We start from the raw sequence: 25,710 nt of genomic DNA, 5'->3' as shown, positions 1-25,710 counted from the left end.
TTTAAAGGTCATTACCGCATCCGGAGACCCAGCCTCACTCAGTGGCACGTGAAGAGGTGTGGCTCGGTCTGCATATGTAAGATCCATGCACAAGTCAGGTCGTTCATATACTCCCTTTCCTCCTGTTCACTGGACTAAACTATGGTCAAGGTCTTGAGAATAACTGGTGATGTCGATGTGGACATAACTGATGACGAAAGGAGCCTTGGTGTTTCATTTACAGAGCTCAATGGTGTGGAGTATGATGATTTGACGGAGTGCAACAAAGAGTCTCTGCCGTACTATCTCTCCCATGACAAGAGCAAGATATATGTAATTGATTCCATTATGTCTGGGTCTGGAAGAACTGATTCCCGTGATCCATATCCCTTGATTTTGAAACCAATATTTGCCAGATTGGGTGTTATACATGAGTACATCAAGCTAGGAGATTCTCAGGCATCTAGCAAACTTTGCCACCAGTTTCCAGGAGATGTCCCTTTGACCTTGATATTTCTCTCGGGAGATACCACACTGAGCGAGTTTATCAACTCTTTGAGCGGAATTTCCGGAAGTGGGCGGGACGTGACATTGTTGCCTATTCCAATGGGTACTGGTAATGCCTACTCTCATTCAGTGGGAATACACAATGTGGCAGATGCTGTCAAGGCATTGTTTGGAGCTCAAGTCAATCCTTTTAATTGTTACAGTGCAAAATTCTCAGAGGGAACTCATTTGCCAACTGGGGGTGATGTTGACGAGATGCTGTTTTTCGTGGTGGCCTCTTGGGGTTTGCATGCTTCGCTTGTTGCTGATAGTGATTCACCAGAATTGCGACAATTCGGCATTCAGAGGTTCAAGATGGCGTTTGAGGACTTAATGAAGGAGAATCCTTCATTTCACGGTCAACTGGGAATTTTGCATGACGAAGTGGAAGAGTTTTTGTCTGATGATACACTGTCATATTTTGTGATTGCGGCAGTCCCCAGGTTCGAGGAGAAGTTTTGCATTTCTCCCAAGAGCGATCCTAAATATTCAACGTTGTACGTAATAAGCTTCGATTACCAAGTGAATACGGAGAATTCCATGAAGATAATGGGAGAAGCCTACAACAATGGGGCCCATATTGAGAATCCTTTGGTGAGGTACTTGGAGGTCAAAGCTCCAAAGACGATTGCTTTAAAAGTGAAAGAGTCAAATGAGCGTCTCAGCCGGATATGCATTGATGGTAAGATAGTGGTTTTGGGGGGAGACAAAACTCTACGTGTTAAATCGGTGGGATCGTCTGTCAATGGTTGGAAGATTTCGTGTGTCGCATTATGAGTACTAGTTTTGCTGTCAACTATGAACCAGTGATTTTGATATACTGTGCAAGCTGAGTTGGATCAACAGGTGGCTCAATTTCCAAATCCGAATCGTCGGAGCTGAATACCTCTTTGACTGGAGCCTTGACTATTGGCTGTTTGGAACGCTTTAGGTCTGCCATTCTCTGTTTCCAGCTCTGTTTTCTCTTCAGAACGGCGTCTTCAGTCGGTGTCAGCACCTTAGTGGTGCTGATCTCCTTTTTTAACTCATATACTATATTGGACTCGGGTTTGCCTTTATTTGACTTTCGCGAATCAAACACCCGGCGTGTTGGATTGAAACCGATTTTGTTGAGAGCAGTCGAAGGATATGCAACGTTCTTGGCCTTGACCTTTAGCTGCCGTTCTTCTGTGGTTTCAAGATTTTCGTCTCTCAATGAATGACCCCCAGTCATGTCCATGAGCTTTCTCTGCAGCTCCCTCTCTTTTTTCTTTGCTTGGGCTATGCGAAGGTCTCGTTTTGCGTCGCTGATCAGTGAGGAGGACTGATAGTTTTCCCTATAGAATGCAGAATTGGGGTCGTCACTGGCAGATACTACCCTTGACGTCGTTCCAGTGAGAAAAGAATCCCCTATGAGCTGACCTTTCAACCCTCCATTTTTCTTAGAGGTGCTCATATACATATGCTGTGTCTGACCGTTCATCTTTGGAGGTAACACTCCTGACGTTGTGTTGAACTCCATTCGTCTAGCTGTGGTCTTTTTTAGAACGCGTTCTCTGTGGAAATCGCAAACATCCGTCCTGCTCGTGTCTATTGCTGTTTTGCATTGGACCCCGTCTCTGGATTTGGCGGAGCAAAATGCAAAATCTCTGGCTTTTCCAATCTCCAAAATGCTGTCGTAGTCCTCCTTCAGAGAAACACTGAAGCCACTTTTTACTTCACCACTGGTGATACTTTTCTCCTTCCATGGCCACACCGTAGGATTCAATACAGCTATCACATCACCCATTCTAAGCTTGAAGTATTTTTCAACGGCCTTTCCCATCAGAACCAGAGCAACTTTCTGTTTGAAATTGGAGATGTGGATTGTGACATATCTCGATTTGTTGTCGGATGTGTTCTTGGCCTCAGCCTTGGATATCACAATTCCTAATAAGACCCAGTTTGGATAGGAAGGCTGTACGTAGTCGGGAGGACAAACCTCGGCGAGAAGCTTGTCTACTCTCATGATCTTTTTTCCCTTCATGGCTTCATCAACTCCTGACGCTTTCACGTATCTCTTCGATATGTTAATGCCCGAGTACGTTTCTCGTTCGTCAACAGTTTCAGTCACTGACTCGAGGCTCTGACCTGGTGAAAAGGAGTACACTCTGCTAATCATAATCTCTTTTTGCTTCTGAGTTTCTTTAATTTTGATGTTCTTGTTCTGAATAAATCTATCCGCAAACGAAGAGGCTTTACTTTGCTGTCTTTGTAACGAGTCCTGCCTGATCCTTTCCTTGAGGGCTTCCTCGGCCTTTCGTTCCTCAAAATAGGCGGTTGAAGCAGGTCGCTGTTCGATCTTGTTTTTTTTGGGCGATCCAGGTACCATCACACGTGTATCCTCTGGTACAGCAATTTTCTCCATTTTTTTCTTCATGAGTAACTCCCTCTTCTGCTTTAGAGCAGCCTCCATCTTCAGGATCTCTGATGAAAAGTTAGTGATGTGTGGGGGAACAACTGTATCCAATCACGCTTACCTCTCTCATCTGCACTTTCGTCACTATTAAAAGCATCAAACTCATCAGCTGAGACTATCTCTCTGGGATCCCCGGAAAAATACTCGCTCATTAGTAAATTCAGACCGGATGCTCCATCCATAAATAGGCATCGCGTTCTAGCAGACAAAGATCGATATTTCTTACGCGTCTGACATGCAGTTGCGTGTACCTACAGATACGATTTTCAACACAATAAGTCTTTGACAAGATTATATTACAAACTATATCACAAATCATTCACAATTCCTGTGTTTTCACACGCTTTTCAGTAGGCTCCCCGTTCTCGCCAGACTCTGCAGTTCTTTTGTTGGTTGCAGGGTTCTCAGCAGACGCTTCTGGTGTAGAGGAAACCACAGGTGTTGGTACGGAAGGCAAAGTAGGCACAGCAGGCAAAGATGAGGGTACCGAAGGTACAGACTTCTCAGTCAAAGCGTTCTTCTCCTTGGTAAGATTTTCGATTTTCCTTAAAAGAAGTTTCTCCTTCATTTCTGCGGCTTTGCGAGCTTTCGCCTGGATATCGCTCTTCAAAGCCTCCTTCTCGGCTTGAAACTTGGCTTCAAGATCGGCTTTTTCCTTTTCGAATGCTTCTCTGAGGTTTTGAAGTTCCTTCTGATCAGTTCCAGACGACTCTTGTTCGCTCTTCTTCAATTTCTCCTCTAGGGCAGCTATTTGATCTTTATACTGCTTCTCAATATCAGCCTTTCCAATTTCAAACCTCTTCTCTGCAGCAGCATTGACCTTTTCAAGCGACAAAACCCTGATCTTGTTCTTGTGTTCTTCAAGTTTTGCGTTGAATTCAACTTCCAAATTGCGCCTGATCTCCTCCAAAGCTTCCGGGGAGGGTTCAGCAGCGGCTACAGAGTTAGGCACACTAATTTCAGACTCCTTCTTGTAGGCCTCGATCTTTTCGTTCACCGTTCTTTCAACTTCCTCGGCCTTTGACTTTTCGAGTTCCTCTCTGATCTTCGCAACAGTCTCCGCAGTTGGAACAGGTTGTTCGCTTCTGGCTTTTTGGAGCTCTTGATTTAAGCCTTTGATAGAGCTTTCCAGTTGTTGTTTCTGAGCCTCGAGTTCTTGAACCTTCGCGCTCTCCTCGGTGGTGGATTTCTCTCTTGATTCCTTTGTCGATTTCAGCTCCGATGCTAGTTGGTCTCTCTCTTCGGTGATCTTCCCGATAGACACCTTCAACTCCTCTATCTGGTCTTGCTGGTTCTTCCTGGTCAATTTGCTCGAATTCAGTTTCGATTGACTCTCATTTCTTAGCTTGGTGAACAAAAGCTCGCGTTCCTGAAGTTTGGCTTGTGTCTCAGAGAGCGAAGTTTTGGCAGCTGCCAATTCCTCTTCCAATGAACTGACCTTAGAATTCAACTCAGGATCACGGTCATAACTGTTCAGAATCTCGTCAGTACGTGTCTTCCAGTGATTAATCTGTTCTCCACGCAGCTTGATTTCCTCATCCTTCACTCTGAGCTCGGCAGTAAGTTTGGCCGACTGCGATTCCAAAGGCTGAAGCTTTTTCAAAGCTTCGTCTAACTGAGTCTCTAGCAGTCTGATCCTTTCCACCTTCTTTGAGTTGTCATTTCTCAGTGTGGAATTGCTTTCTCTCAGAACATCCAGTTGGTACAGTTTTTCCGTAATTGCAGCTTCGTCCTTAGAGAACTCTGTAGCCTTTGACAAAGACAGATGAGCCTTTTCTAACTCAGATTTGACAGTTTGCAACTCGGCATTGGCAATTGAGAGTTTTTGACGTAGCCTTTTCTCGTCTTCGACAGCGATCAGTAATCTCGACTCGGATATCTCCTTTTCACGTCTCAAAAAATTGATGATCTCCGACAAGTCCTCTGATGCACCCAGTCCATCAGCACCTTCGATAGAGGTACTTGAAGACGATGCAACCTGTAATTGGTTTAAAAGTAGTAGATTCTGCTCCGAAACCTCCGAAACCCTCACTGAAGCCTCCCTGACTTGGTTTTCAAGAGCAGCCTTCTGTGACTCCCATCCTTGTTGGCTAATCAACAAAGCTTCCTTCGCAGATTCAGCTTCATTGAGGTATTTGCCCACATCATTCTTCACCGAATCCAGTTCTTCTCTCAACAGCGTGTTGAGACGAGCAACCTCTGCATGCTTCTGTAATTCCTGTTCGTAGTTTGATTGAGCATCCGAAGCAATCTTGGCCTGAGCTTGCATCTCATTTTGAATTGTTTGTACCTTTTGATTGTAATCGTCTCTGATGGCATCGGATGTTTGAACCTTTGATTCCAGAGATGTAATCTGGATCTTGTATTCAGAAACTTTGGAGTTGAGCTCGGAACTCAAGTCTTTGTTACTTCTCTGCAGGTCTTCTGTTGTTGAAGTCAACTTCTGTACTTGATCTTGAAGCTCTGAACGTTCATGTTCAAGGTGTTTCACCTTCTCTTCAACATCCGCCTTATAACTGTCGAACGAAAGTGTTAATTCAGCAATGTTTCTCTCCGAGTTCTCCGAGACCAATCTGAATTCATCACAATCACGACGAGCATGATCCAGGTCGTCCAGAGTTGAGGAAAGTTGCTCCTTAAGGCGAGCAATCTCTCCTTCGGGACTTCCATCATCAGTTTCCACATTCAAAAGCGTTGAGAGCTTAGTCTCAACTTCATTGAATTGCTTAGTGATTCTTTGCACTGTGTCCTCCAGATGAGATACTGAAGTGGTCTTCACCGCAAGCTGCTCCCTTGTTCTGCTCAAATCTGCTCTTAAAGCATCGATCTTTTGCTGATAATTACCTGCTTCTGCTTCTTTCGAAACCAAAACACCTCTCAAATCATCATTCAATCTCTCAAATTTCTCCTTCAATGACTCAAGCTCCTTCTCAAGTGACGAGATTGTTGAAACTGATCTTTTGCTTGCCTCTTTGTATGACAAGTCTCTTTCGTTTTCCTTGTGTTGCAAATTACTGATAACGTCATTGAGTTTTCTCCTCTCTTCGATCAAACCGCTATTATCAGAATCTAATCTCGCATTTAAAGCTCTGAGCATCGCCGTTTCTGAGCGAGCATTTGTCAGTTCAGCTTCGGTGCGGGAAATCCTGCTCTTTATATCCTGAAGGTCGTCAGACAAGCGACGATTTTCTGATTCAGTCCGGTTAAGACTATCCTGTAATCTTTGCAAGTGTTTACTGAGCTCATCATTGGTGGACTTGGTGTAGAGCAAGGTTTCCTGTGTGGATTTGTGTCTTTCCTCCAGTAACTTTGAACTTGATTCAAGATGTGAAACTTCCATGGAGAGTTTAAACTTGATATCGGTCAACTCACCATTCTTAGACGTAAGAGATGCAATAGTCTTGTTGCTTTCTTTTCTGAAAGCATCAAAATCATCCTGGCATCGATCGAGTTTGTCTTGAAGTGATTTAACCTTGTCGATGATCTGAGACTCGTCAATGGAACGGTCGGTTACACTATCATTGAATATCAAACTCTTGCGGCTGGCTGTCATGGTTTTCAGCATGTCACGCTCAGAGATAACGTTCTTAAGCTTTCTCTCGGTCTCCTGAAGATCATCTTTCAGCGCCAGAATTGCTTCCTTAGCATCATCCAAAGCTTGGCTTTCCAACTGCTCAAACTTTGACTTCTTGGAACGTTCTTGCTCCTCCAGCTCAACTCCTAGTGAGCGGGTGATGGCAAGCAACTCTTCATTGTTCTTAGTTAGTTCAACAATGTTTTTGAACTTCACTAGTCTCTCACTGATCAATTTGTCGGTGTCAGACTGGAACAAATCGACATCATCTCTGACATTTCCAACCATGCTGGTGATCAATTGCTGTTCCTCTGATGTGAGAGGAGAGTCATTGGCTGATTTCAGTGTGATTTGAATCAGCAGTGTTGAAACCTGCTCGCTAAGGTCCAACTTCTGTTTCCGCAAACTTGTGACCTGCACCTCTGACTCGTCAAGTCTTTTCTTCCAAATCTTGTTTTCTGTTTCCAAATCTTCTTTTTCTTTGTTCGCACCTTCTAGTATCATGCTCAATTCGCTTAACTCCATCTCAAGAACGTTGCATCTCTCTTTGGTTGCCTCTATGATTGGGACCTTTTTACTCAACTCTTCAACAAAATCATCAACTTGTTTCTGCATTCTTTCTTTCAGTCTCCTTTCGTTGATCAGCTGTCTCTTCACAAGCTGGAAATCGGCAAGCAGCTGAGAGAGTGAAATTCCACCTAGATTGCTTGCGGTCATATTAACAGATTGCGAAAGAAACGAGGTCCCATTCACAGTCTTATCTTCAAACCCAGAATACTCAGGATGGGTCAGATTAGCGACTGTCTCCTGCAAATCATGGACCTTGGTCTCGGATAACACAAGTTGCTGCTGAGCATTCTCCAGATCCAACTTGAGGGTTGCCACATCCTTCGCGGTGGAAGATTTGGCAGACTCGACCAAACTTTCGAGTTTGGAGATTCTTTTCTGCCTATCATCATTGGAAGATTTCAAAATATTCAGCAATCTGTCTTTGGAAGACATCTCCCTTGCAAAGTCCTCTTCTTGAAGAGCAACCTTTGTGTTAGATTTTCTCAAACTTTCCAATGATTCATCCAGACTTCTGGTCGCTTGATTGTACTTGTTCAAAAGATTATCGTATTTCATACTAGTCGAAGTGAGCTCCGTTTTCGTGGCATCCAGTTCTGATTGAAGACTCGAGACTTGATTTCTCTTCTCCTCTCTCAAATGTTTGAGTTCTTCCAGTTTTCTGTCTAATTCCTCTTTGAACCATGTCGAGGAACTGCTCGCCAGTGTAAGTTCTTGCTGTATATTATTCTTCTCGAACTTGCTCCTGATGATCTCGCTGGTCACCTTCTCGTTTTCAGATTGCACTTGCATCAGATTGGCCCGCAATGTCTTGTTAGCTTCGCTCAATTGGTCAACCTCCTGGTGCAACATTACTACCTCGTTCTGTTTTTTGTTAAGCAGATCAAAGGCAGTCTTCTTGTCGTTGGTCAGAGTGGTGATCTTGTTGTTCACCTCTTGTAGATGTGACTTATCTGATGCTCCATTATCCAGCTGTTCGGCCAATTGCGCTTCAAGTTTCAGCTTTTCACCTTCCAAAGTGGCAAGTCTTTGCTGTAATTCTGATGTGCTGCCTCTGTACGTCTTAAGCTCTCCTTTCAGAGACTCGGTCCTCTTGCTGGAGCTGTGTTTAAGCTGTTCCAAGCTCATCATCAAGACGTCTTTGTCTGACTTCAACGACTGGTACTCGCGGAATTTGTTACTCAACTGAGTCACTACCACACTGTTCAGTTCTTCCAGCTGCTCTCTATCTATTGAAAAGAAAGAAGACAGTGCATTGAGATTGACTGTAGACTCTGGTGACTGGACGCCCAGAGCAAATCTGCTGATGGCTCTATTCTCGTTTTCAACCCCTGTTGAGTCTCTTATCACTTCAAATGGAGGTTTGCTCATTGTGGTGGTGCTGTTTCCAGCAATTTCTTCATCTAGAGGTGTTTGGTGTGATGGAAGTTCTTCCTCGTCTGGCAGAGCTGGTTCAGTTGACACAACCGCATGTTCACTATAACGGTCAGATTGATCATGATGATCACTTGTCGCATCTATAGCTTCAGCATTTATCTCTTTAGCAACGGTGTCATTGGGAGCATCTGCTATAACATTTGGTTCACTTTTCAGACTGATATCTTCTCCGTCGCCTTTGGATGGATTTTCCGGACGTTCCTCCATGTTGGCCGAATAAAGAATTCAACACTCTGGCTGAATTCCACAATGACCCAATTTATCTAGCTTGGCTAGTGAATTGCAGGTTGGATGTGGTATAGAATCTAAACTCAATTCAACAAGCGATGTATTCTTTCCTATAAAAGTACGTAAAGAGTTGAGCCAGCCTCTTGGGTAGGGTAACCCACGACCACTAGGTATGATACCGATTTTTCATTTCCACTTGCTTCTGGGTGTTACGATTGATGGTAATGAGTGTTTTACAAGAGTAGCGTTCATTGTACATTCAACTGTTATATTTAACAGCAGTTTCAGCTCAAAAACTTTTCAAACGGGCTCCGTAGAACTCCTCGCTGGTTTCTCCGGTACCCGTTGACGACATCATATCCTTCGATATCTTGGGGCAAAGCTCAAGAATAATTTTTCTCAATTGGTTCCTTCTGATAGGTTTCGACAAAAATCCGGACATTCCAGCCTCCAGACAGTCTTCCTCATTGGACTTATCGGCAAACGCTGTCAAAGCCACGATTGGGCCCTCATACTTCATTTCCTGTCTGATGAGCTTCGTAGCCAGTAACCCATCGATGTTGGGCATCTGTACATCCATGAATATAAGATCAAACGTTTCTTCCTCGGACATGACACTCCTCAAGATCTCAATGGCTTCACTGCCATCACATGCCAATGTGATATCAGTGAAACCCTCCAGATTCAACATCCTCTTGATGACCTCCTGGTTCACCGTGTTGTCCTCTGCTACCAGTATCCTCATACCTTCCACGTTCGAACCTCTGTGTTTAAGAAGGCTAGATTGCTCGGAATGGGCAGTGCCTGTTGATGCGCGTGCTAGTAACTGAGGCTTGGTAAGAAGTTGGGCGGAAGGGTCGACAGAATTGTCTTTCCCTGGAATCGGAACAGACAGATGCAACACGTTTCTCTGCTCAAAGCTGGCTTTCCTTACCAGTCCCTTATTATTTCCGGAATTGCTTTGAATCTCGTGGATATCTGCATCATTTGGTTCCTGGATTGTGACCCTTTTGGACTCTCTCCTAGCAACAACATCCGGGTGGAAATCGTCGTTGAAAAACTCTTCTTCATCCGCTTTGTCCACTAGGATTTCACCTGTTTGAGGTAATGGTATTTTGAAAGTAAATGTGGAACCACATCCAACCTCACTCTTGAGAGTCAAAGTTCCATGCATCATCTTCGCCAATTGTCTGCAAATAGAAAGTCCTAAACCGGTACCACCGTATGATCTCGACAAAGTCTGATCACCTTGTACAAAAGCCTCAAACACCTTCTCTTGCAAAGACTCCTCAATGCCCGTTCCGGTATCACTAACGGTAATTTCAATGACCCACCGTTTCCTGTTCTTGAGAGATTTAGATGGCATTTGTTTTCCAAGCAGATCATCATCATCCTCATCCATGATGGCAAACCTCTCACCGTCGTCATCAGCACTAAAAGACGTATCTTCCTCCTTCTCGTTTATGACTTCCTTTCCTTCTTCCGATGTATTCACATAATCGTCCGAATCTTCACTAAAAGATGATCCTATCAACACGCTCGAGTTCGAAGTACCCACCGCTTTCTTGGACTCATTTGCAGACTCTATTGCACTTTCGTAAACGGAAGAGGATAGGGTGTGCAATGTTTGTGTATCATCCTGAGGTGAAACAATCTCCACAGAATTGTTTCCCCTGCTGCTGACAGAGACCTGATCTGGGACGACACTCTTTTCAGAGGTCTTGCCGTCAGTATCACTGTTAAAAATCTTTTCCGTGTTATCACTTGTTGGATTGTTAGATGGAATGCCCTCCTCTGTGGTCACTCCGCTCTCCGTTTCAAATACTGTGGTATCCTGGTTATTCGTTTCTTGTTCCGTTATCGCCATAAGCAATCCGTGAGGTTTTTTGACGAAAACCCTCTCATAATCGCATCTCCTTGATCTTTCCTCGTCGTATTCACCTAGCACTCTGATAACCACTGAAACAGTTCCCTGTTCAGGGGTAAATTTGAGCGAATTACTGACCAAGTTCATAACAACCTGTATAATTCTGTTTGAGTCTCCAAATAGGATCATCTTGCGCAACAAATTTGGTTTCATCACTAGTGAAAGTATGACTTTTTGATCCTTAGCGGTCTTTCCAAAAATAGACTTCACCTGAGAAGCAACCTCGATCATCTGGAAGTTGCGATTCTCCAGCTTAGACTTGTCCAATTGGTTCTTGCTGAAAGTGAGCAACTGGGTGAGAATGTGAAGCAGAAGCTCACCGCTTCTGAAGATCAGGTCGAGAGACTCCTTCACCTTACCTATGCTAGTCTCGGTCATCGCTATTGCAGTCATACCGAGAATACCGTTCAATGGAGTTCTCAACTCATGAGAGATGTTGGCAATGAATACTGTTTTTGCTTCATTAGCAGCTTCCGCTTGCATTCTGGCGGATTCAGCCTGGATCTTGGCAACTTCCAGTTCCTTGGTGCGCTCTCTAACTCTATCCTCTAAGTGGGAATATTGCCTGTCCAGTTCTTCTGTCATGACATTAAAAGCGTCCGTCAGTTCAGTTAACTCATCCACGATAAACCTGCTTCCCTTAGATACAATAATCGGAGTGCTGAAATGCTGTGGGTACGAAGGTGAATCATTTACGTGGAAACTTGCATCAGAATTCGGCGTCAGCATCCCCGACACTGCAGAAAACCGGCTTCCATTGCCAACACTGTTGTGTCTGAACTTTTCTTCCGTCGGTGAGTCTCCAGCATTGAAGTCATGCTCGCTCCTTGGAGAAAGCATGTCGGAGCTCCCTTGAAGCTTCCTCTTTTTCCCCTTTTTCAGGCCTCGTCCTTGAGTTATTGCCTCTGTTGCCTTTTGCAATCTGATGATTGGCCGCACTCCAAAATGCGCCAGAGGGAAGGTCACCAAGCACATGAATACAGCGATCGCGATCACTGTCCCTGCTATGATCTTCACCAGTTTATTCACTGGCTGCAAGAATGCACCCCTTTCCTGCTCCACTATAACAGCCCATGTATCAAACATCAGATCCACTTGACTATAACCAACGGCCACCTCCTGGCCAAAAGGGTTTCGTACTTTGTCCATATCTCCCACGTCATCACCACTGAGGAACACATCTAACACCGCCAGGTAATAATATATACTGAAAAGTACTTCAGTAACATCTGTTGGCTCGTTTTTCGGAGGAAAAATGTAGCGAAATCCCGTGGGTTGGGAGTGGTTGTACGCATCATACAAGGATTCGTTATTATAATCCATGATGGGTCTGACCATGGTAACTTCCGTGTCTTCCAGAGCAGTGGTATCGTTAGCAACACTCTCAAAACTATTCACGTCTATTATCATGGATAAATAGCCACTCAAGTCAGGTGTTGATATCAGTACCGACGCATTGGTGTATATTGGCAAGGTCAGCGAGATGAAGTAGGAAGTATCATTTCTGGTAGGGCCCTTGATGTATCCACCCTTATCCAGAAACACTTCTGTAAAGGTCTTGTTGTTGGAAAAAGGGTACAGCGAATCGGACACATTTGTGTTCACTGACAAAACATCGTTTGTTGCATTTCCAACGACTTCGAGCGAAAGGTCATACAGACTGGCCTGCGCAAACGTGTCACTGGAATCCAGAAATTGCTGGATAGTATTCATGGCAGCAGTCGTAACCGAAGAACTCGTGTTTCCGGCCTTGTGATTGAGGAGTGAGTCTTGGAGCGTTTCCCTGGTCGATAGATAATACACCTGGTAGTAGAAATAGTAAAAACTCTGTTCCATTTGGGACGCTTTCAGCTGTGCTATGATCTCCAGTCTTTCCGACCTTGTCTTTGTGAAATTATTCGTAAAATACACTCCAGTTATGATGGCCAGGATCACCAACGAAAGCAGGGCCACAATACATACCAAAGCTATCAGCTGTGTTCGTATGCTGATCCGCAGTCTGTGAAGCACCATGGTGAATGTAGAGCTAGCCGAAGACGACTTGAATTTGGACAAACGATTAGCAAACAGATCCCTTTAGCAGAACAACTCAGCAAATCGAAAAATCCCAAGCCTTTTTTTTGTTAGTGGTGTCACAAAAGCTGACAGGCGTATCCAGGCTATGCCACTCTATCTCGGGTTTGCTTTGAACCCCCGAGGCGTTGACACTATCGAACAATCGAGCCTTAGAGTCAGACAACGCAAAGGCAGCCGTAAAATGTTCTTGCCTAAAAATAAAGAGCAAGTTCAACACAAAACTGTGGCAAAAATGTTGTGTTAGCCGGATAACTCGAATGTTTTTTTTTGAGGTCTTTGAGAGTATATCCCTTTCTTGGTTACTGCTTCTGTGTTTTTTAGGTCCGCCACGATAGTTATAAGAGACGGTGAAATTTGGTGAAGTATTGGTAAAGCTGCCGAATATGGAAAGTGACAGACTAAAGATACGAGATTTGGAACTTATATTTGCTATTTGTCCTATTTATCTTGTTAATTTGTTCCCTCAAAACCACGATCGTCGGTACCTCCGCAGAATCCGCGCTGCGCTGACAATAGTTTTTCGAGGATGCCCATGACGTCATATTGGACGGCTCAATAGGCATTATTTTATATTGTAGGCCAAGCAGTAAGACTAAATGAGACTAAACCACTGGTGTTCGAGCTCAATTTAACGTCATAGTAATTGTACATTCCCATTGAGAAAATAACTTGATTGAATAGTGACTGTCTACAAGTTAGGGTTTCAGTTCGAAGATCACCATAACTCCCCCTACTCAATTTTTCAGACTGGTCAGTAAAGCTACATGTCTCTACAGTTCTGCCATAATGATTAGCTCTATAATTCAAATCGGCCCCATAACTGTATAAACCAGTCCATGGTGGAAGAAAGTATCAATGTGTCAGAAATTGCGGGAGCCAGTAACCAAAATCAAAATAGAACATGTGCTGAAATGATGGAAAATGATAGTCATAAAAAAAGAGAATAAAAAAGGCCAAAAATACAAAATGGGAGACACGCGAACTTTGCAAGTCGTCGCTAGAAAAATAAAATAGATAAACCAAAACCAACCAACCAACACCACCAACCTTAAAAAAACAATCACCAATCGAGAAAATAGCCTGGAACGATGGAATCCGCCAACCTCATGATATGCGATACGGCAATCTGCGTTCTATCCAGGAAATAAAAGGTTGAGCTCAAAAGTATCTCCCTCAAGCTCTCGAGATGGTGCATTCCCTGAGCCAAACATGATCCCAGAGTGAGCCCTAACCTCGATATGTCCATATTCATAGATGGCTCCTTCAAGTCCTTCAGTTCCTTCAGTTCCTTGAGCTCGAGTGCACAGTTCGGGTCCATAGCCGTAGTGAACTCCTTCCACATCCAAATGCACGTGAGACTCACCGCTCCAATGGTTGCACCCACCACCAGTTTGATCCGCAACCCGTAGACCGATGTAAACGGAGTCTTCTTATCCTCACTGTCATCGTCATAGCGCGAAGTGGAACTTCTTGCAGCCGAGCTACGCCTCCGCATTAGCGCTTTCTTGCGTAGAATCTCGGAGGACTGCTGGTCCAACACTATGGAATTCAGCTGCGAAAGGGATATAGCGTTGCTTTCAAGAGAGAACTTGGACACATGAGTCAGGGTCGATCCAAATGTCTTGGAGTCCAAATTGGATAGAAAGTTTATGAGACCAAACAAATCCTGGTCAATCGACTTCAGCTTCACGGGATCACAAATCATGGAGTTTTTGAAAAAGGTTCGGGAAGAAAGATCCTCGAAGTCCTCCTCGTCTTGGCCGCGATATTCGTCCTCCAACAGTATTGGAATGAACGGTTTGTTCAAGAGCTTGGGGAGAACGTAATTCTCGTTGTCAACTATTAACAGAATTAAATGAGGATCCTTCTTTGTGAATTCGCAGTTTTTCAGAAACTTCTTCTTGTAAGTCTTTAGCCTCGCTACAAGAGCTTCACTTTGTGCACCCAATACCTGAACCTTTACCACCCCCTCAGGTTCTGACATCGAAACCCGAGGCATGATGAAGCTGGGAATTGATTCTTTCACCGTGGAGGTGGTATCTCCGTTCTCGTCGTCAGAGTCGAAGGCGATGATCTCCTCGTCTGAGTCACTGCTAGAAAGTATGGAGCCCGGTGAACTCCGCTTGTGGCCAAGCCGCGGCGAACCGCTGGATATTGATTGCCATGACGAGAATCCGTTCGCAATTTGAGGATCGTTCCATTGCTGGTTTTCCTGACTCACATTCTCGTGGGACATCTCCAACTGTGGATTCTGAAGTGCTTGGATGATAGAGTGATGGGGCGAAAGTAAGCCTGTGGTGCTGTTTAGACGCTGCATAACAAAACAAGTCAATATCAACGTTCAGTGAGGCCAATCAGTAATCTCCTGGATTACTGACAAATGAAATGGGACAAACTGTGATTGTTGATACTGTTGGATAGCGCCACGAGAGAGGAGAGGAAGGGGCTACAGAAGCAAAAGGGCGGGGATTAGGGAGTGATGTGTAGAAACCGTTTTTTTGGGATCTGCACGATAACGTTGACCGATAAGCCCAATAAGTGTGTCAAGTTTTGAATCAAAGTGGTTGATGTTTGAGTTTTAAATTTGGTTCCCAGGCTGATACCATTTTGATGTTGTGAGAGTTGTTCAACTCACGTTCTGACACCCCGCCTGGTTGACGTGTTTGCAAATGCGATGGTGTAACAGATTTGTGTGAAACGCGTCATCATGCAGTCATGCGGCTTTCAAGATAGCCCACTGATAAGGATTAACGTTTCTGTGGGTTTATTAGCCTCAGATCATACACTGTGGTAATCCTTAGAGCATATACTTGACAGATTTCGAAAAAGAAATGCAAGCCTTTTATTCCTCAGTTCTATCATTTACTCGCTGAAATAAAATTATTTTTATCCCCGATATTTGTCCGATGGTCCAAGCCGATGAAGTCATACCACTCTTTCAGGACTAGACTATATGAGCCAGGTGCACCCCAAATCACCTTCCCCTCTCCCTTCTCTGTAGCGAAAAATACATGCAGTATACACTTCGTAAACTGCTTACGATAGGATTACTAGTTGCGCTATTATATATGAGCTTTCCACAGAAAACACAAAGATCCATTATAGTGGTCGGGTCTGGCCTGGCCGGACTCTCCGCAGCAACCACCATTGTGCAGACCAACCCCAAAATACCGGTGGTAATTCTGGAAAAGTTTGCAAAGCCAGGTGGAAACTCCATAAAGGCTTCATCTGGTATAAACGGTGCAAATACGATTTTCCAGCATTGGCCAGATACGTCGTTCGAATCTGATACGATCAAGTCTTCGGGGAACAGTCTTTTGGAGTCTGACTGGCGCAATGGACGATTAGAGCTGATATCAGAAATGTGCACACAGTCCAAAGAGTCTGTTGAGTGGCTGTCGGGTTTAGGAGTGGATCTGACGAGAGTTGCGAGACTAGGTGGTCATTCAGTTGCAAGAACCCACCGTGGAGACGGGCCTGTTCCGCCTGGGGCCTCGATCATAACCACGCTGCTTAAACTTCTCCAGGGTAAGGCCCAGCTCAAATTGGAGTGTGAGGTTACCAAGATTCTTACAGATGATGAAGGAAAGGTGATTGGCGTGGAATATAATGGAGCCAACCGATTGTATGGTCCGGTCATCTTCACCACCGGTGGCTTCGCAGGTTCCCATGAATACATTTCGAAGTATGCACCAGAACTAATCAACTTACCAACCACAAACTCAGAAAGACCCGGAACGCAGCATCTGTTGAGTTCGCTGGGGGTGGAATTGGTGGATATGTCAAATGTGCAAATTCATCCCACTGGGTGGGTGGAGCACTTCAACCGCGACGATAGAGTGAAATTTCTAGCTCCCGAGGCTCTCAGGGGTGAAGGCGGAATTCTCATCAATGATAAGGGAGACCGCTTTGTTAATGAGCTGGATACGAGAAAACGTGTATCCGATGCCATAATCAACACTATAGTCCGAGACCCTTATGCAGATCCAAAGCTCCAGCAATACAAATTGTGGATTCTATTGGACGAAGAGACCTACAAGAGTACAAAGGCAAGCTCAGATTTCTATCTCGCCAAAAAATTGCTCTGGAAGACGAATTTCGCTAGCATGGAGGCGAGCTTCGTCAATATCCGATCTACCCTGCAGGCGTATGGCTCATCTTCAAAAGACCCGTTTAACAGACCCACTCGAGGAAATTGGAATATTCCAAAATTCACTCCAGAAACGGTTCTTTATATAGGCCAGGTTACTCCTGTGGTTCACTTCACTATGGGCGGAGCCAAGTTCAACACTCGTGCTCAACCACTCACTGCCTCTGGTCCTGTATCTGGACTGTGGGTTGCCGGGGAAATAACTGGAGGTATTCATGGTGATAACAGATTGGGAGGCTCTTCATTGCTGGAATGTGCAGTTTTTGGTAGAATTGCAGGCTCGGAAGCGGTGAAGTATTACGAAGAACAGTAAGTGCTACAGAATTTCAACCATAGATCAAAGTATTTTTTTACGATACTAAAAATCTGAAAACGACTTTATTAGCCGATTTATGCCCATTTTGACCCGAAAATAAAAGATAAACTGGAAAATAACAAATGTTGGAATCTGTAGGATCAAAACCGATCATGAGTCTTGATAAAGACTATAACTGAGGACCAGCAGCCTTGACCACCTCCGTCACCTCGCTCGAGTACTTCTCAAAGTTCTCCAAGAACAATTGGGCAAGATTCCTCACGTCTCCGCTGAACTTTTCGGGGCCCTCAGCCCAGTTCTTGGATGGGTTGAGAATCTCTGCAGGAACGCCAGGAACAGACTTGGGGATCTGCAAGCCAAAAGTTGGATAAGTCTCGTACTCTGCGTCGTTCAACTCTCCCGAGTGAATGGCATCGAGAATACGTCTGGTGTACTTCAAAGGACATCTTTTACCGCCCTTGGCGGCAGATGAACCAGTCCATCCGGTGTTAAGCAACCAGGCATTCGACTTGTGCTCAGAGATCTTGTCAGATAATTGCTGAGCGTACTTCATTGGGTGCAACACCAGGAAGGGTTGACCAAAGCATGCGGAGAAGGTGGCTTCAGGTTCAGTCACACCGTCTTCGGTGCCTGCCATCTTAGAGGTGTAACCAGAGATGAAATGGTACATGACTTGAGCGTTGGTAAGCTTGGAGATTGGGGGCAGAACACCACGGGCGTCACAGGTCAGAAGCACGATGTTGGAAGGGTGTCTGTCAGCAAGACATGGAATCTTAGCAGAGGGGATGAAGTCGATAGGATAGGCACATCTGGTGTTCTCGGTGATGTCCTTATTCTCGTAGTCAACAACTTTGCTGATTGGGTCATAGACGATATTCTCCAAAACCGAACCAAACTTGATAGCGTTGAAGATTTCTGGTTCTTTCTCGGCAGAAAGATCCAGACACTTGGCATAACATCCACCTTCAATGTTAAACACACCATGATCTGACCAACAGTGTTCGTCGTCGCCAATCAGCTTTCTGTTTGGATCCGCCGAAAGAGTGGTCTTACCTGTTCCGGAAAGACCAAAGAAAAGGGTCACGTCACCACTGACGGTACCCTGGTTAGCAGAAGAGTGCAAAGTCAACACCTTGTGTCGGATAGGCATGAGATAGAACATCACGGTAAAGATTCCCTTCTTCATCTCACCAGCGTATTCTGTACCAAGAATCACCATCTCCATGTCCTTGAAATTTATTTCAACAGATGTGGAAGAGGTCATTCCCTTCGTGAAGACGTTGGCGGGAAATTGGCCCGCATTCCAGATGGTGAAGTCTGGCTCGCCGAAATTCTTCAGCTCCTCCTCGGTTGGCTGGATCAACATGTTCTTCATGAACAAGGCATGGTAAGCTCTTGCACATACAATACGAACCTTGATGCGGTAGCGTGGATCCCAGCCAGCAAACGCGTCGATGATAAAGATTTTCTCTCTGGTTCTGAGGTAGTCGATGGCACGCGACTTGGAGATCTTCCAAGTGGTCTCATCAACCTTCTTATTCACTGGTCCCCACCAGATGTTCTCAGTAGAAGTCTCCTCGTCGACTATTCTCTTGTCCTTTGGCGATCTTCCAGTCTTGGAACCGGAGTATGCAACCAATGCTCCAGTGGACGAGATACTAGTGCCTTTCTCTTTGAGGGCATCTTCGTAGAGGATTGGTACGGCAGAGTTGTAGTGAATAACGGCATCGGGATTCAGACCCAACTTGGCGATCACAGAGTCTTTGCGAGAAGCCTTCTGGGAGGGAGCCGAAACAGGCAACGATTCCGAGTAGGAATGGTGCAAATCTATTGCTGTAGGGGCCATGTTTGCGTGATGTGAAATGGGTACCTTAAACGTTTTGGAATATGCGAACTGGAACCTTCTTGTCTAAAGAGAGTTCTTAGTAGCAATAATGTCAAAGCAGTAACAGAGCTAAACGCAACCTCCAATCTGACAAACTTGCGTCGTTTTATACCAGTGGAAACCCCGGTATTACTCATGTCCCAATCGGGAAATTTCTGTGGGGCAGTAGCCAAAGCCTCATACATAAAACCACCCGGCTTCTCCCGCCCGGGACCCAGCCCCGGAGTTTGCTCCTTTAGTCCTTCCGGCCTCTCCACTCTCCCATTGACCCGACAGCGAATCCTGCCGTATTTTTTCAGTCCTCGTCTGAGCTCTCCACAGTTAAGTCCACAAAATCGTACTTTCGGACCCGAGACTGGTTCGCCGGCGTGTTGGGCTCAGATTGCTCGAAAATATCGCGCCTTTCTCTGTCCGGGGAGACGGGGCCATTTCCGGGGTGGTATTGACTTCCGGGACTTTCCAGAGGCCTGGACACTGGTTTGGTGTAGTCCCCAGAACCACTGAATTTTTTGATTCTGAAAATATTATCAAATTCGACGATAGTCCTCTGATTTCTGTCGATCTGATTTTTTCGTTGCTTTGTAGGGCTTTTGGGAGCTTTTAGTATTTTTGCTGCGCTTTTGCGAGTCCTCTCCTCCTCGGCAGAACTTTGTCTGATTTGAAAATTCATAGTCAACTTCTCTCCGGCTTGTCCACAAAGCATCAGCCTCGTGCTGCTTATCCAACACGAGGTTGTTGTAGCATTTTCAAGGCCCAGGATTCTAAAGGGTTGATATTTCACTCTGTATTCGGGTTCCTGGGTAGTGTCGGTGGACTTCTTATCTATATGAAGAGGTCCCACCATGGCGGAGTCTCCACATATGATAGCTCTAGTCACATAGGCCTCTGCAATTCGTTTCATTTTGGGCTCATCCGTCGGAAGAAAGATCTGGCTTTTCGCAAACCAGTCGTGTGGACGTTTTCCACCAATGACATCTGTGAAAACATACGTCTTTCTCTGCGGATTGTACCTGAAAACTGATTCTTGGCCAGAGGATCTAAGAACCGTTATACTGTCTTCTGAGTGCTTCGTGATGCATGCTCCCTGTGGAATTCTGGAAAGTTCAATCTGGATATTGTTCGGCTCGTATGAAGCATAATTAGTGTCATTCACGTTCCACAAATAGAGCGTGTTGGCCAGAGGCGGCAGAAAGGCCATACTAATACTGTGTTCGTCGTCACACCTGAACTTGAGACTGGAGTAATTCCTGCCGAAGTAATATGCTGAGTGTTTCTGTATGGTATCTCTCAGTTTGGACTCAAACTCGAAGAGATCGTCCTTCCTCTTTTTGAGAGTTGGGAAGTTCAGACACTTCAATATCTGCATCAAAGTGTTACTTTCGGGCATATATATCCTGTCGAGCATTCTTGTGAAATCTACCTCTTTATCCTCCTCGTTTGGAAGACTCTCGTCGTCCTTTCTCTTGAAAAAAGGCGTCCCGACAAGTGCCAGTTGTGATGCCTTCAGCTGTCCGAAATCCTCCAAGCCACCAAAGTAATCGTCTCCCGACATTACTCTGAAGAATCTCAATCTCTCCATACTGAAACCTGTCTTCGTCTCGAGTTCGCGGGCATCAAGTATAGTCACGTAAAAATGTTTTTCACCCGTAGAGTTGTAAGGTGCATCCTTCGAGTTCTTCGAGAAGTTCCTCAGCATGATACGAGCTCCGTATATCAAAGCGTCACCATCGTTAGTTATCACCGCATCGAGGACACCGCTTGCATTTAAACGGGCCAGTTCAATTTCAGCATCGCCAGGTGCTTGCACGTACGATATGTTCATTTCATCAAACATCTTCTTGACGTTGCCTATGATCTGCTGCAACTCGGAATCTCCATCGCTCGTCTGCACAAGTCCACAGATTGCGTTGTATTTCTGGAGGTAATCTCCGTCATTCAGTTCTCCTCCAGAGTCTCCCCATCTCTTCTTGAACTCTTTAGCCACACCATCAAACACGAACAGAAATGACACATGCGCCGCAATCAACACTCTCGTTTTGGATTCGATCATCCGTAATGTGGATTCACCCTTGTTCACTTCTTTCTTTTCAGCAGTACTTATCCATGACAAAATCCACTGGTATATATCAACACCTATTCTCGTTGGTTGGCCTGTTCTCTGCCAGCACTCATCGGCATATTGGGTGAATCTAATTCTTCGGGGAGTTTCCCCTAGTTTTTCGTCAATAATGTCCCAAAGGCCCGAAACACCCATTATATGTATTTTCCTCGGTGTTTATCGAAAACTTAGCTCTGGTGTGTTCTGCTGGCTTGTCTATGTCTTGTTTGATCTGAACAAGATTTGGACAAGGTCTGGACAGTCAGCACCAACTGAATCTCGCAATTGAGCCACCAAATATATGACTATGGGTAACCACTTCAGTCACGCCTTCAATAGGATCACCCTGATCTACTACAAACTGCCGGAATCTTCCCAATTGTACATGAACTGGTGGTCTTCTTTGTTTGTTTGTTGTTTGCCTTCGTGAACCTTTTTGCCCGATCGGGTTAAATGAGGAGTGCGGTGCACATTTTAATGCGGCGCTTTTGAAAGACAGATTTATACAGATGGGTTGATGATATCTCATAATTCGGGTGGCTGAAACCACCAGCCATCTACCAGTTGATAACATATTATAACTCTTATCTATAGTACAATTCGTCGTTTCATCGTTGGCTGAGCTCAGCTCTTTTCGGCCATAATTTATCATGTGTGTCTCTCTTTTCTCGTTTTCCTCTTCATAATCCCGCCTCTTCTGCGTCAACGAAGTCTTCGTCCTCTTCTTCATCTTCTTCGTCTTCATCTACCTCATCTTCTTCGTATTCCTCATCGTCGGCCTCTTCCTTGTTTGGGTCAGTTACCTCGTCCTCTGCTAAACCTTTCTGCAGGTTCAAAGGAGAAGTATCCACGTCATCATACAACGACAGGATAGCAGACTTGCTAGAGACAGAATCCGCAAATGCTCCAGATATGAGACTGTTGGTTTCCATCATATCGGGCTCCGATTCCCGCTCTACCGAAATCTCCGTGGGAGACTGTCTGTTTGACAATGCTGGATCAACATTAAGCTCGTGAAGCATCCTCCTTGCCTGCTCAGTGACAGAGTCGTCTGCATTTACAGGAGAAGAAGGTACGCTAGGTGACTTTTTCTGTTTTCTGTCCCTTCCGGAGCTTTTGAGTCTCTCCAGAAGAACATTTATCACCTCTGTCTGCGAAGATTGACTAGAGCCAACCTCAGCGACATCTTCATCGTCGCCTTCTGCAGTCTTCTTTCTTGGACTAGCACCCGGCTTGAAACTCTCTATCATGCGCTTTCTGACCTCATAAGCACGCTCTTCTTCCTCTCTGTGAATGTTTTCCAGGTGAACCTTTTTGAACTCCTCAGCGAAGACTAAAAACTTGTTAAAAAAGGTGTTTTTCGCAACCGGATCCTCTGGGTCCTCTCCAAAGTATATCATCAGGTTATCGTAGTTTTTCATGGTGCGAGTCAGATGAGAGCGCAGAAGCTTTGTTTTGTTCTTCGCCTTTTGCAGGGGAGCCTCTATGGCATCGATCACCTTATCTTCAGGATGAAATTTTGAACTGTCCTTCAGATTTCCGCGTTCTAAGGACGAAAGACTGTTGTCGATTTGCCTCTCGAAGTCAACACATTCAGCATCGACCTGTTCAACTGACATGTTCGAGACTGAATTCAAAGTTCTCAGATCGTCCACAAACTCACCCAAATCGGGGAAATGATTCCTTACCAACTTCTCGACATAATGCAAAAACGTCATTGTGTTCTTTGAGTCCTTCATGAATTTCAATCTCTGCAAAGTTGCCAGTCTGAACCCCTGTGCCCTCTTGCTATCGTCATTCATGAAGTTTCCCACCATCTTGATCACATTTAAAACTTCAATCAGCGAGGTGGACTTTTTGATACTTTCACACGCCTCGTCTATCACCGATAGTTTCTTCATCAGATCAAGACAGTCCTTCTCATAGGTATTGACAACTAATAACACACGAGACCGAGACTTCCAGTAACTATTAAGATTGAAACACAAATGGAGGAACAACCGGTCTGCCCTTTCCAATTCCTCTGGATCCTTCTGGGGTTTGGAGTCAGGCTTGCTGAAATCTGTGGCATATGGTGCAAAATTTCTTCTCAAAGTTGGTGAGATATCTGCCAGTTCGTCTTTGGCAAAGAACTCTAGAATATTCATGCTCTCCATGATGCGTGGATCGCAGTGTAAGACGGCCAGAACAAGTTCTTCTTCACTCAGGTTTGAGAAACTGTGGAGGTTGATACCAAACTGCTGAGCAATGTCTCTAGATAAGAATGAGATCTTTGTGGGTTTGACTTCTGTGGTAGGTCTGGTAGCCACCTTAAACTCTCTGACAGGGAAATGAAACTCCACATCATCTAGAATGCCTTTATGCAACAGCTTGGTGTTGACATCCTCATCTCGGAGGTTCTTCCAAAAAGTTTGGTCGATGTCCTCCAGTCTATCCCAGTGTATCTGCTTCAATTTTTGACGAGGCTTAGGATATACAAATGTTGGTTCAGGCTCAACATCAGCATCATCTGACTCGGGCACAAACGGTTCCGGAAGTGTAGCGGCATCCAAAAATGACGGCACCGGTGGCGGAGGGGGTGGTAAATCATCAGACTTTTTGAGAAACCCAGGAACAGGTGGTGGTGGCGGAGGAGGTCCTCCATTGGCTTTCTCAAGAAATCCAGGAACTGGAGGAGGAGGTGGAGGTCCAGATATTTCAAGAAATACTGGTATTGGCGGTGGAGGAGGGGGAACAGAGGTAGTAATAGCCACTTGATTTTTTTCGAGAAAAGAAGGAACAGGTGGTGGAGGTGGTGGAGGTGGTGGTGGGGGTATAGAGGCAATAGCTCGTTTTTCAAGGAAACTTGGAATGGGTGGAGGTGCCGATGGTGCTATAACTGCTCCACTAACACCATCAGTGCCCCCACCACCGTTACCAGACCCGTTACCAGATCCATTTCCGGTGCCTGAACCATTGCCCGTACCATTGCCTGAACCTCTACCAGAGCCAGAACCGATGCCAAAACTGTTAACAACACCATTTCCAGAACCATTTCCAGAACCATTTCCAGAACCATTTCCAGAACCGTTTCCAGAACCAATGCCAGTTCCAGAACCACTTCCACTACCCACAGTGGCTCTGTTTGAAGTTGATGACAGTGCTTCATCGACGCCTGTTCCCGAATCCGCACTTCCCAAGGATACATTGCGACCAGAGGTGTTTAACAAGTCCATGGGACCTATCTCATAGTTCTCATAAGGCTCAAAGTAATTTGAATTGTGTGGGATTTGAAGGGAAGGATATGGACGTGTTATGGGAACGTCATCAAGGTAAGAATTATCAGCTTTGCGAGTGAGACCTTCGCCCATAGACTCCCACCATGCCTCAATCTCACCTGCCACACCACCAGAGTGATGCTTCCTTTTGTGGGCTGAAGGAATCTTCTTAGAGAGGTCTTTCTTTTTCATAGGGTTCTTTGCACTCAAGTCAGGGTAAGTTGGTTCAGAACGTTTTTTGAATTTTTGTGGATTCAGGTTGTTATAGGGTATGGTCGCGTTGGGCTTCAGGTTGTCCGAAGGTATGATCAGGTTGGGGGCTCTAGGGGAAGATCTTCGGAGGAGCTCATTTTCTCTTTGAAGTGATCTCACTTGGGATGCCAGTTCCTTGGTCTCTAGAATTGCTCGTCTTGCAATATCATCAGAGCCCAATCTGTCGATCAGTCTGTGAATGGCCATGTTCAAATAGTGGTCAGTTCCACTGTTATGGAGGGACGATTGAGTAGACACATACTGTACCAAAGTGTCAATGGCCTTGTAGTACTTCAAAATATCTTCCTCAGCTTTGTTCTGCTTCAAAAATAGAAGATTCCTCAGGATCCGCATAATGCAAGCTTTCTCTTCCGCTTCAGTGGAGTAATTGATCTCATCAATAACATCACTCAGGTCTACATCTGACGCAAAAGATTCCTCGTCCATCATGTCTCGGACGTCCTCTTCCGCAGCAGAATTGTATCTTTCGATCTCGTCGCTGAGAACATCATACTTCAAGGTCTGCATCCTTTCAAAAACCTGAAGTAGCCCTGCATCTTCAAACTCCTGTCTCAATTTTATCCTCTCTGTGACATCCCGATTCATGAGCAGAGACACGAAAATAAAAACCGTAACCAGACAATAGTCTCTAAGCTCTTCTAGAGGGTGATAGCTTTTGAGATCTGAGGCTGGTTCTGAAGTTGCAGTCAGAGAAACAGAGTCAAGAACCTCTTCCACTGAGCTCAACCATGTCTTAAACCGGTAAGTGGTGCCGAATCTTGTCTGAAGTATTTTCATTCCATTTAAAATTGCATCGCTGCCTTTCGGACGCTCTTGAATGCTGATTATCGCGATCACTTTCGTTGCGAGGCTCTTGGTTGCAGTTCTCGAGGATAATAAGCTCGTCAGCAAAGAATAAACAATTTTTGGCTTTCCAATCACATAAAGCATTCCGTCTTCGTAGTTCAACAAGTTCTTGAA

General features: G+C 45.0%; 9 protein-coding genes across 9 annotated transcripts in view; 2 read left to right on the top strand and 7 right to left on the bottom strand.

Annotated features, from left to right (window-relative positions):
• Positions 1 to 141: 141 nt before the first annotated feature.
• KUCA_T00004219001 (uncharacterized protein) lies at positions 142 to 1,302 on the top strand (the record flags this gene model as incomplete). Its single annotated transcript, XM_022600931.1, has 1 exon — positions 142 to 1,302. The coding sequence occupies one exon, from the start codon at positions 142 to 144 to the stop codon at positions 1,300 to 1,302; it is 1,161 nt and encodes a 386-aa protein (XP_022460227.1).
• Positions 1,303 to 1,321: 19 nt separating this feature from the next.
• Positions 1,322 to 3,144, bottom strand: KUCA_T00004218001 (uncharacterized protein; the record flags this gene model as incomplete). Its single annotated transcript, XM_022600929.1, has 2 exons — positions 1,322 to 2,970; positions 3,024 to 3,144. 2 exons carry the CDS (start codon positions 3,142 to 3,144, stop codon positions 1,322 to 1,324), a joined length of 1,770 nt encoding a protein of 589 aa, XP_022460226.1.
• A 137-nt stretch (positions 3,145 to 3,281) lies between these two features.
• Positions 3,282 to 8,747, bottom strand: KUCA_T00004217001 (uncharacterized protein; the record flags this gene model as incomplete). Its single annotated transcript, XM_022600928.1, has 1 exon — positions 3,282 to 8,747. The coding sequence occupies one exon, from the start codon at positions 8,745 to 8,747 to the stop codon at positions 3,282 to 3,284; it is 5,466 nt and encodes a 1,821-aa protein (XP_022460225.1).
• A 310-nt stretch (positions 8,748 to 9,057) lies between these two features.
• KUCA_T00004216001 (uncharacterized protein) lies at positions 9,058 to 12,708 on the bottom strand (the record flags this gene model as incomplete). Its single annotated transcript, XM_022600927.1, has 1 exon — positions 9,058 to 12,708. The coding sequence occupies one exon, from the start codon at positions 12,706 to 12,708 to the stop codon at positions 9,058 to 9,060; it is 3,651 nt and encodes a 1,216-aa protein (XP_022460224.1).
• A 1,123-nt stretch (positions 12,709 to 13,831) lies between these two features.
• On the bottom strand, positions 13,832 to 15,088 carry KUCA_T00004215001 (uncharacterized protein; the record flags this gene model as incomplete). The annotated part of the gene is made up of 1 exon (XM_022600926.1): positions 13,832 to 15,088. The coding sequence occupies one exon, from the start codon at positions 15,086 to 15,088 to the stop codon at positions 13,832 to 13,834; it is 1,257 nt and encodes a 418-aa protein (XP_022460223.1).
• A 751-nt stretch (positions 15,089 to 15,839) lies between these two features.
• Positions 15,840 to 17,234, top strand: KUCA_T00004214001 (uncharacterized protein; the record flags this gene model as incomplete). Its single annotated transcript, XM_022600925.1, has 1 exon — positions 15,840 to 17,234. The coding sequence occupies one exon, from the start codon at positions 15,840 to 15,842 to the stop codon at positions 17,232 to 17,234; it is 1,395 nt and encodes a 464-aa protein (XP_022460222.1).
• A 172-nt stretch (positions 17,235 to 17,406) lies between these two features.
• KUCA_T00004213001 (uncharacterized protein) lies at positions 17,407 to 19,083 on the bottom strand (the record flags this gene model as incomplete). Its single annotated transcript, XM_022600924.1, has 1 exon — positions 17,407 to 19,083. One exon carries the CDS (start codon positions 19,081 to 19,083, stop codon positions 17,407 to 17,409), a length of 1,677 nt encoding a protein of 558 aa, XP_022460221.1.
• Positions 19,084 to 19,417: 334 nt separating this feature from the next.
• KUCA_T00004212001 (uncharacterized protein) lies at positions 19,418 to 21,376 on the bottom strand (the record flags this gene model as incomplete). The annotated part of the gene is made up of 1 exon (XM_022600923.1): positions 19,418 to 21,376. The coding sequence occupies one exon, from the start codon at positions 21,374 to 21,376 to the stop codon at positions 19,418 to 19,420; it is 1,959 nt and encodes a 652-aa protein (XP_022460220.1).
• Positions 21,377 to 21,900: 524 nt separating this feature from the next.
• KUCA_T00004211001 (uncharacterized protein) overlaps positions 21,901 to 25,710 on the bottom strand; it is a gene marked incomplete at both ends in the record, with an annotated part of 5,102 nt that continues 1,292 nt past the window's right edge. Inside the window, one exon of the mRNA XM_022600922.1 lies at positions 21,901 to 25,659. Coding sequence (XP_022460219.1) covers positions 21,901 to 25,659 — 3,759 coding nt within the window. The remainder of the gene's footprint in view (positions 25,660 to 25,710) is intronic.

The sequence above is a fragment of the Kuraishia capsulata genome, genomic scaffold (genome assembly GCF_000576695.1).
Source record: "Kuraishia capsulata CBS 1993 genomic scaffold, Kuraishia_capsulata_scaffold_5, whole genome shotgun sequence".
NCBI lineage: Eukaryota > Fungi > Ascomycota > Pichiomycetes > Pichiales > Pichiaceae > Kuraishia > Kuraishia capsulata.
The sequence above is the reverse complement of the archived record's forward strand: the minus strand, read 5'-3'. Positions and strand labels throughout refer to the sequence as shown.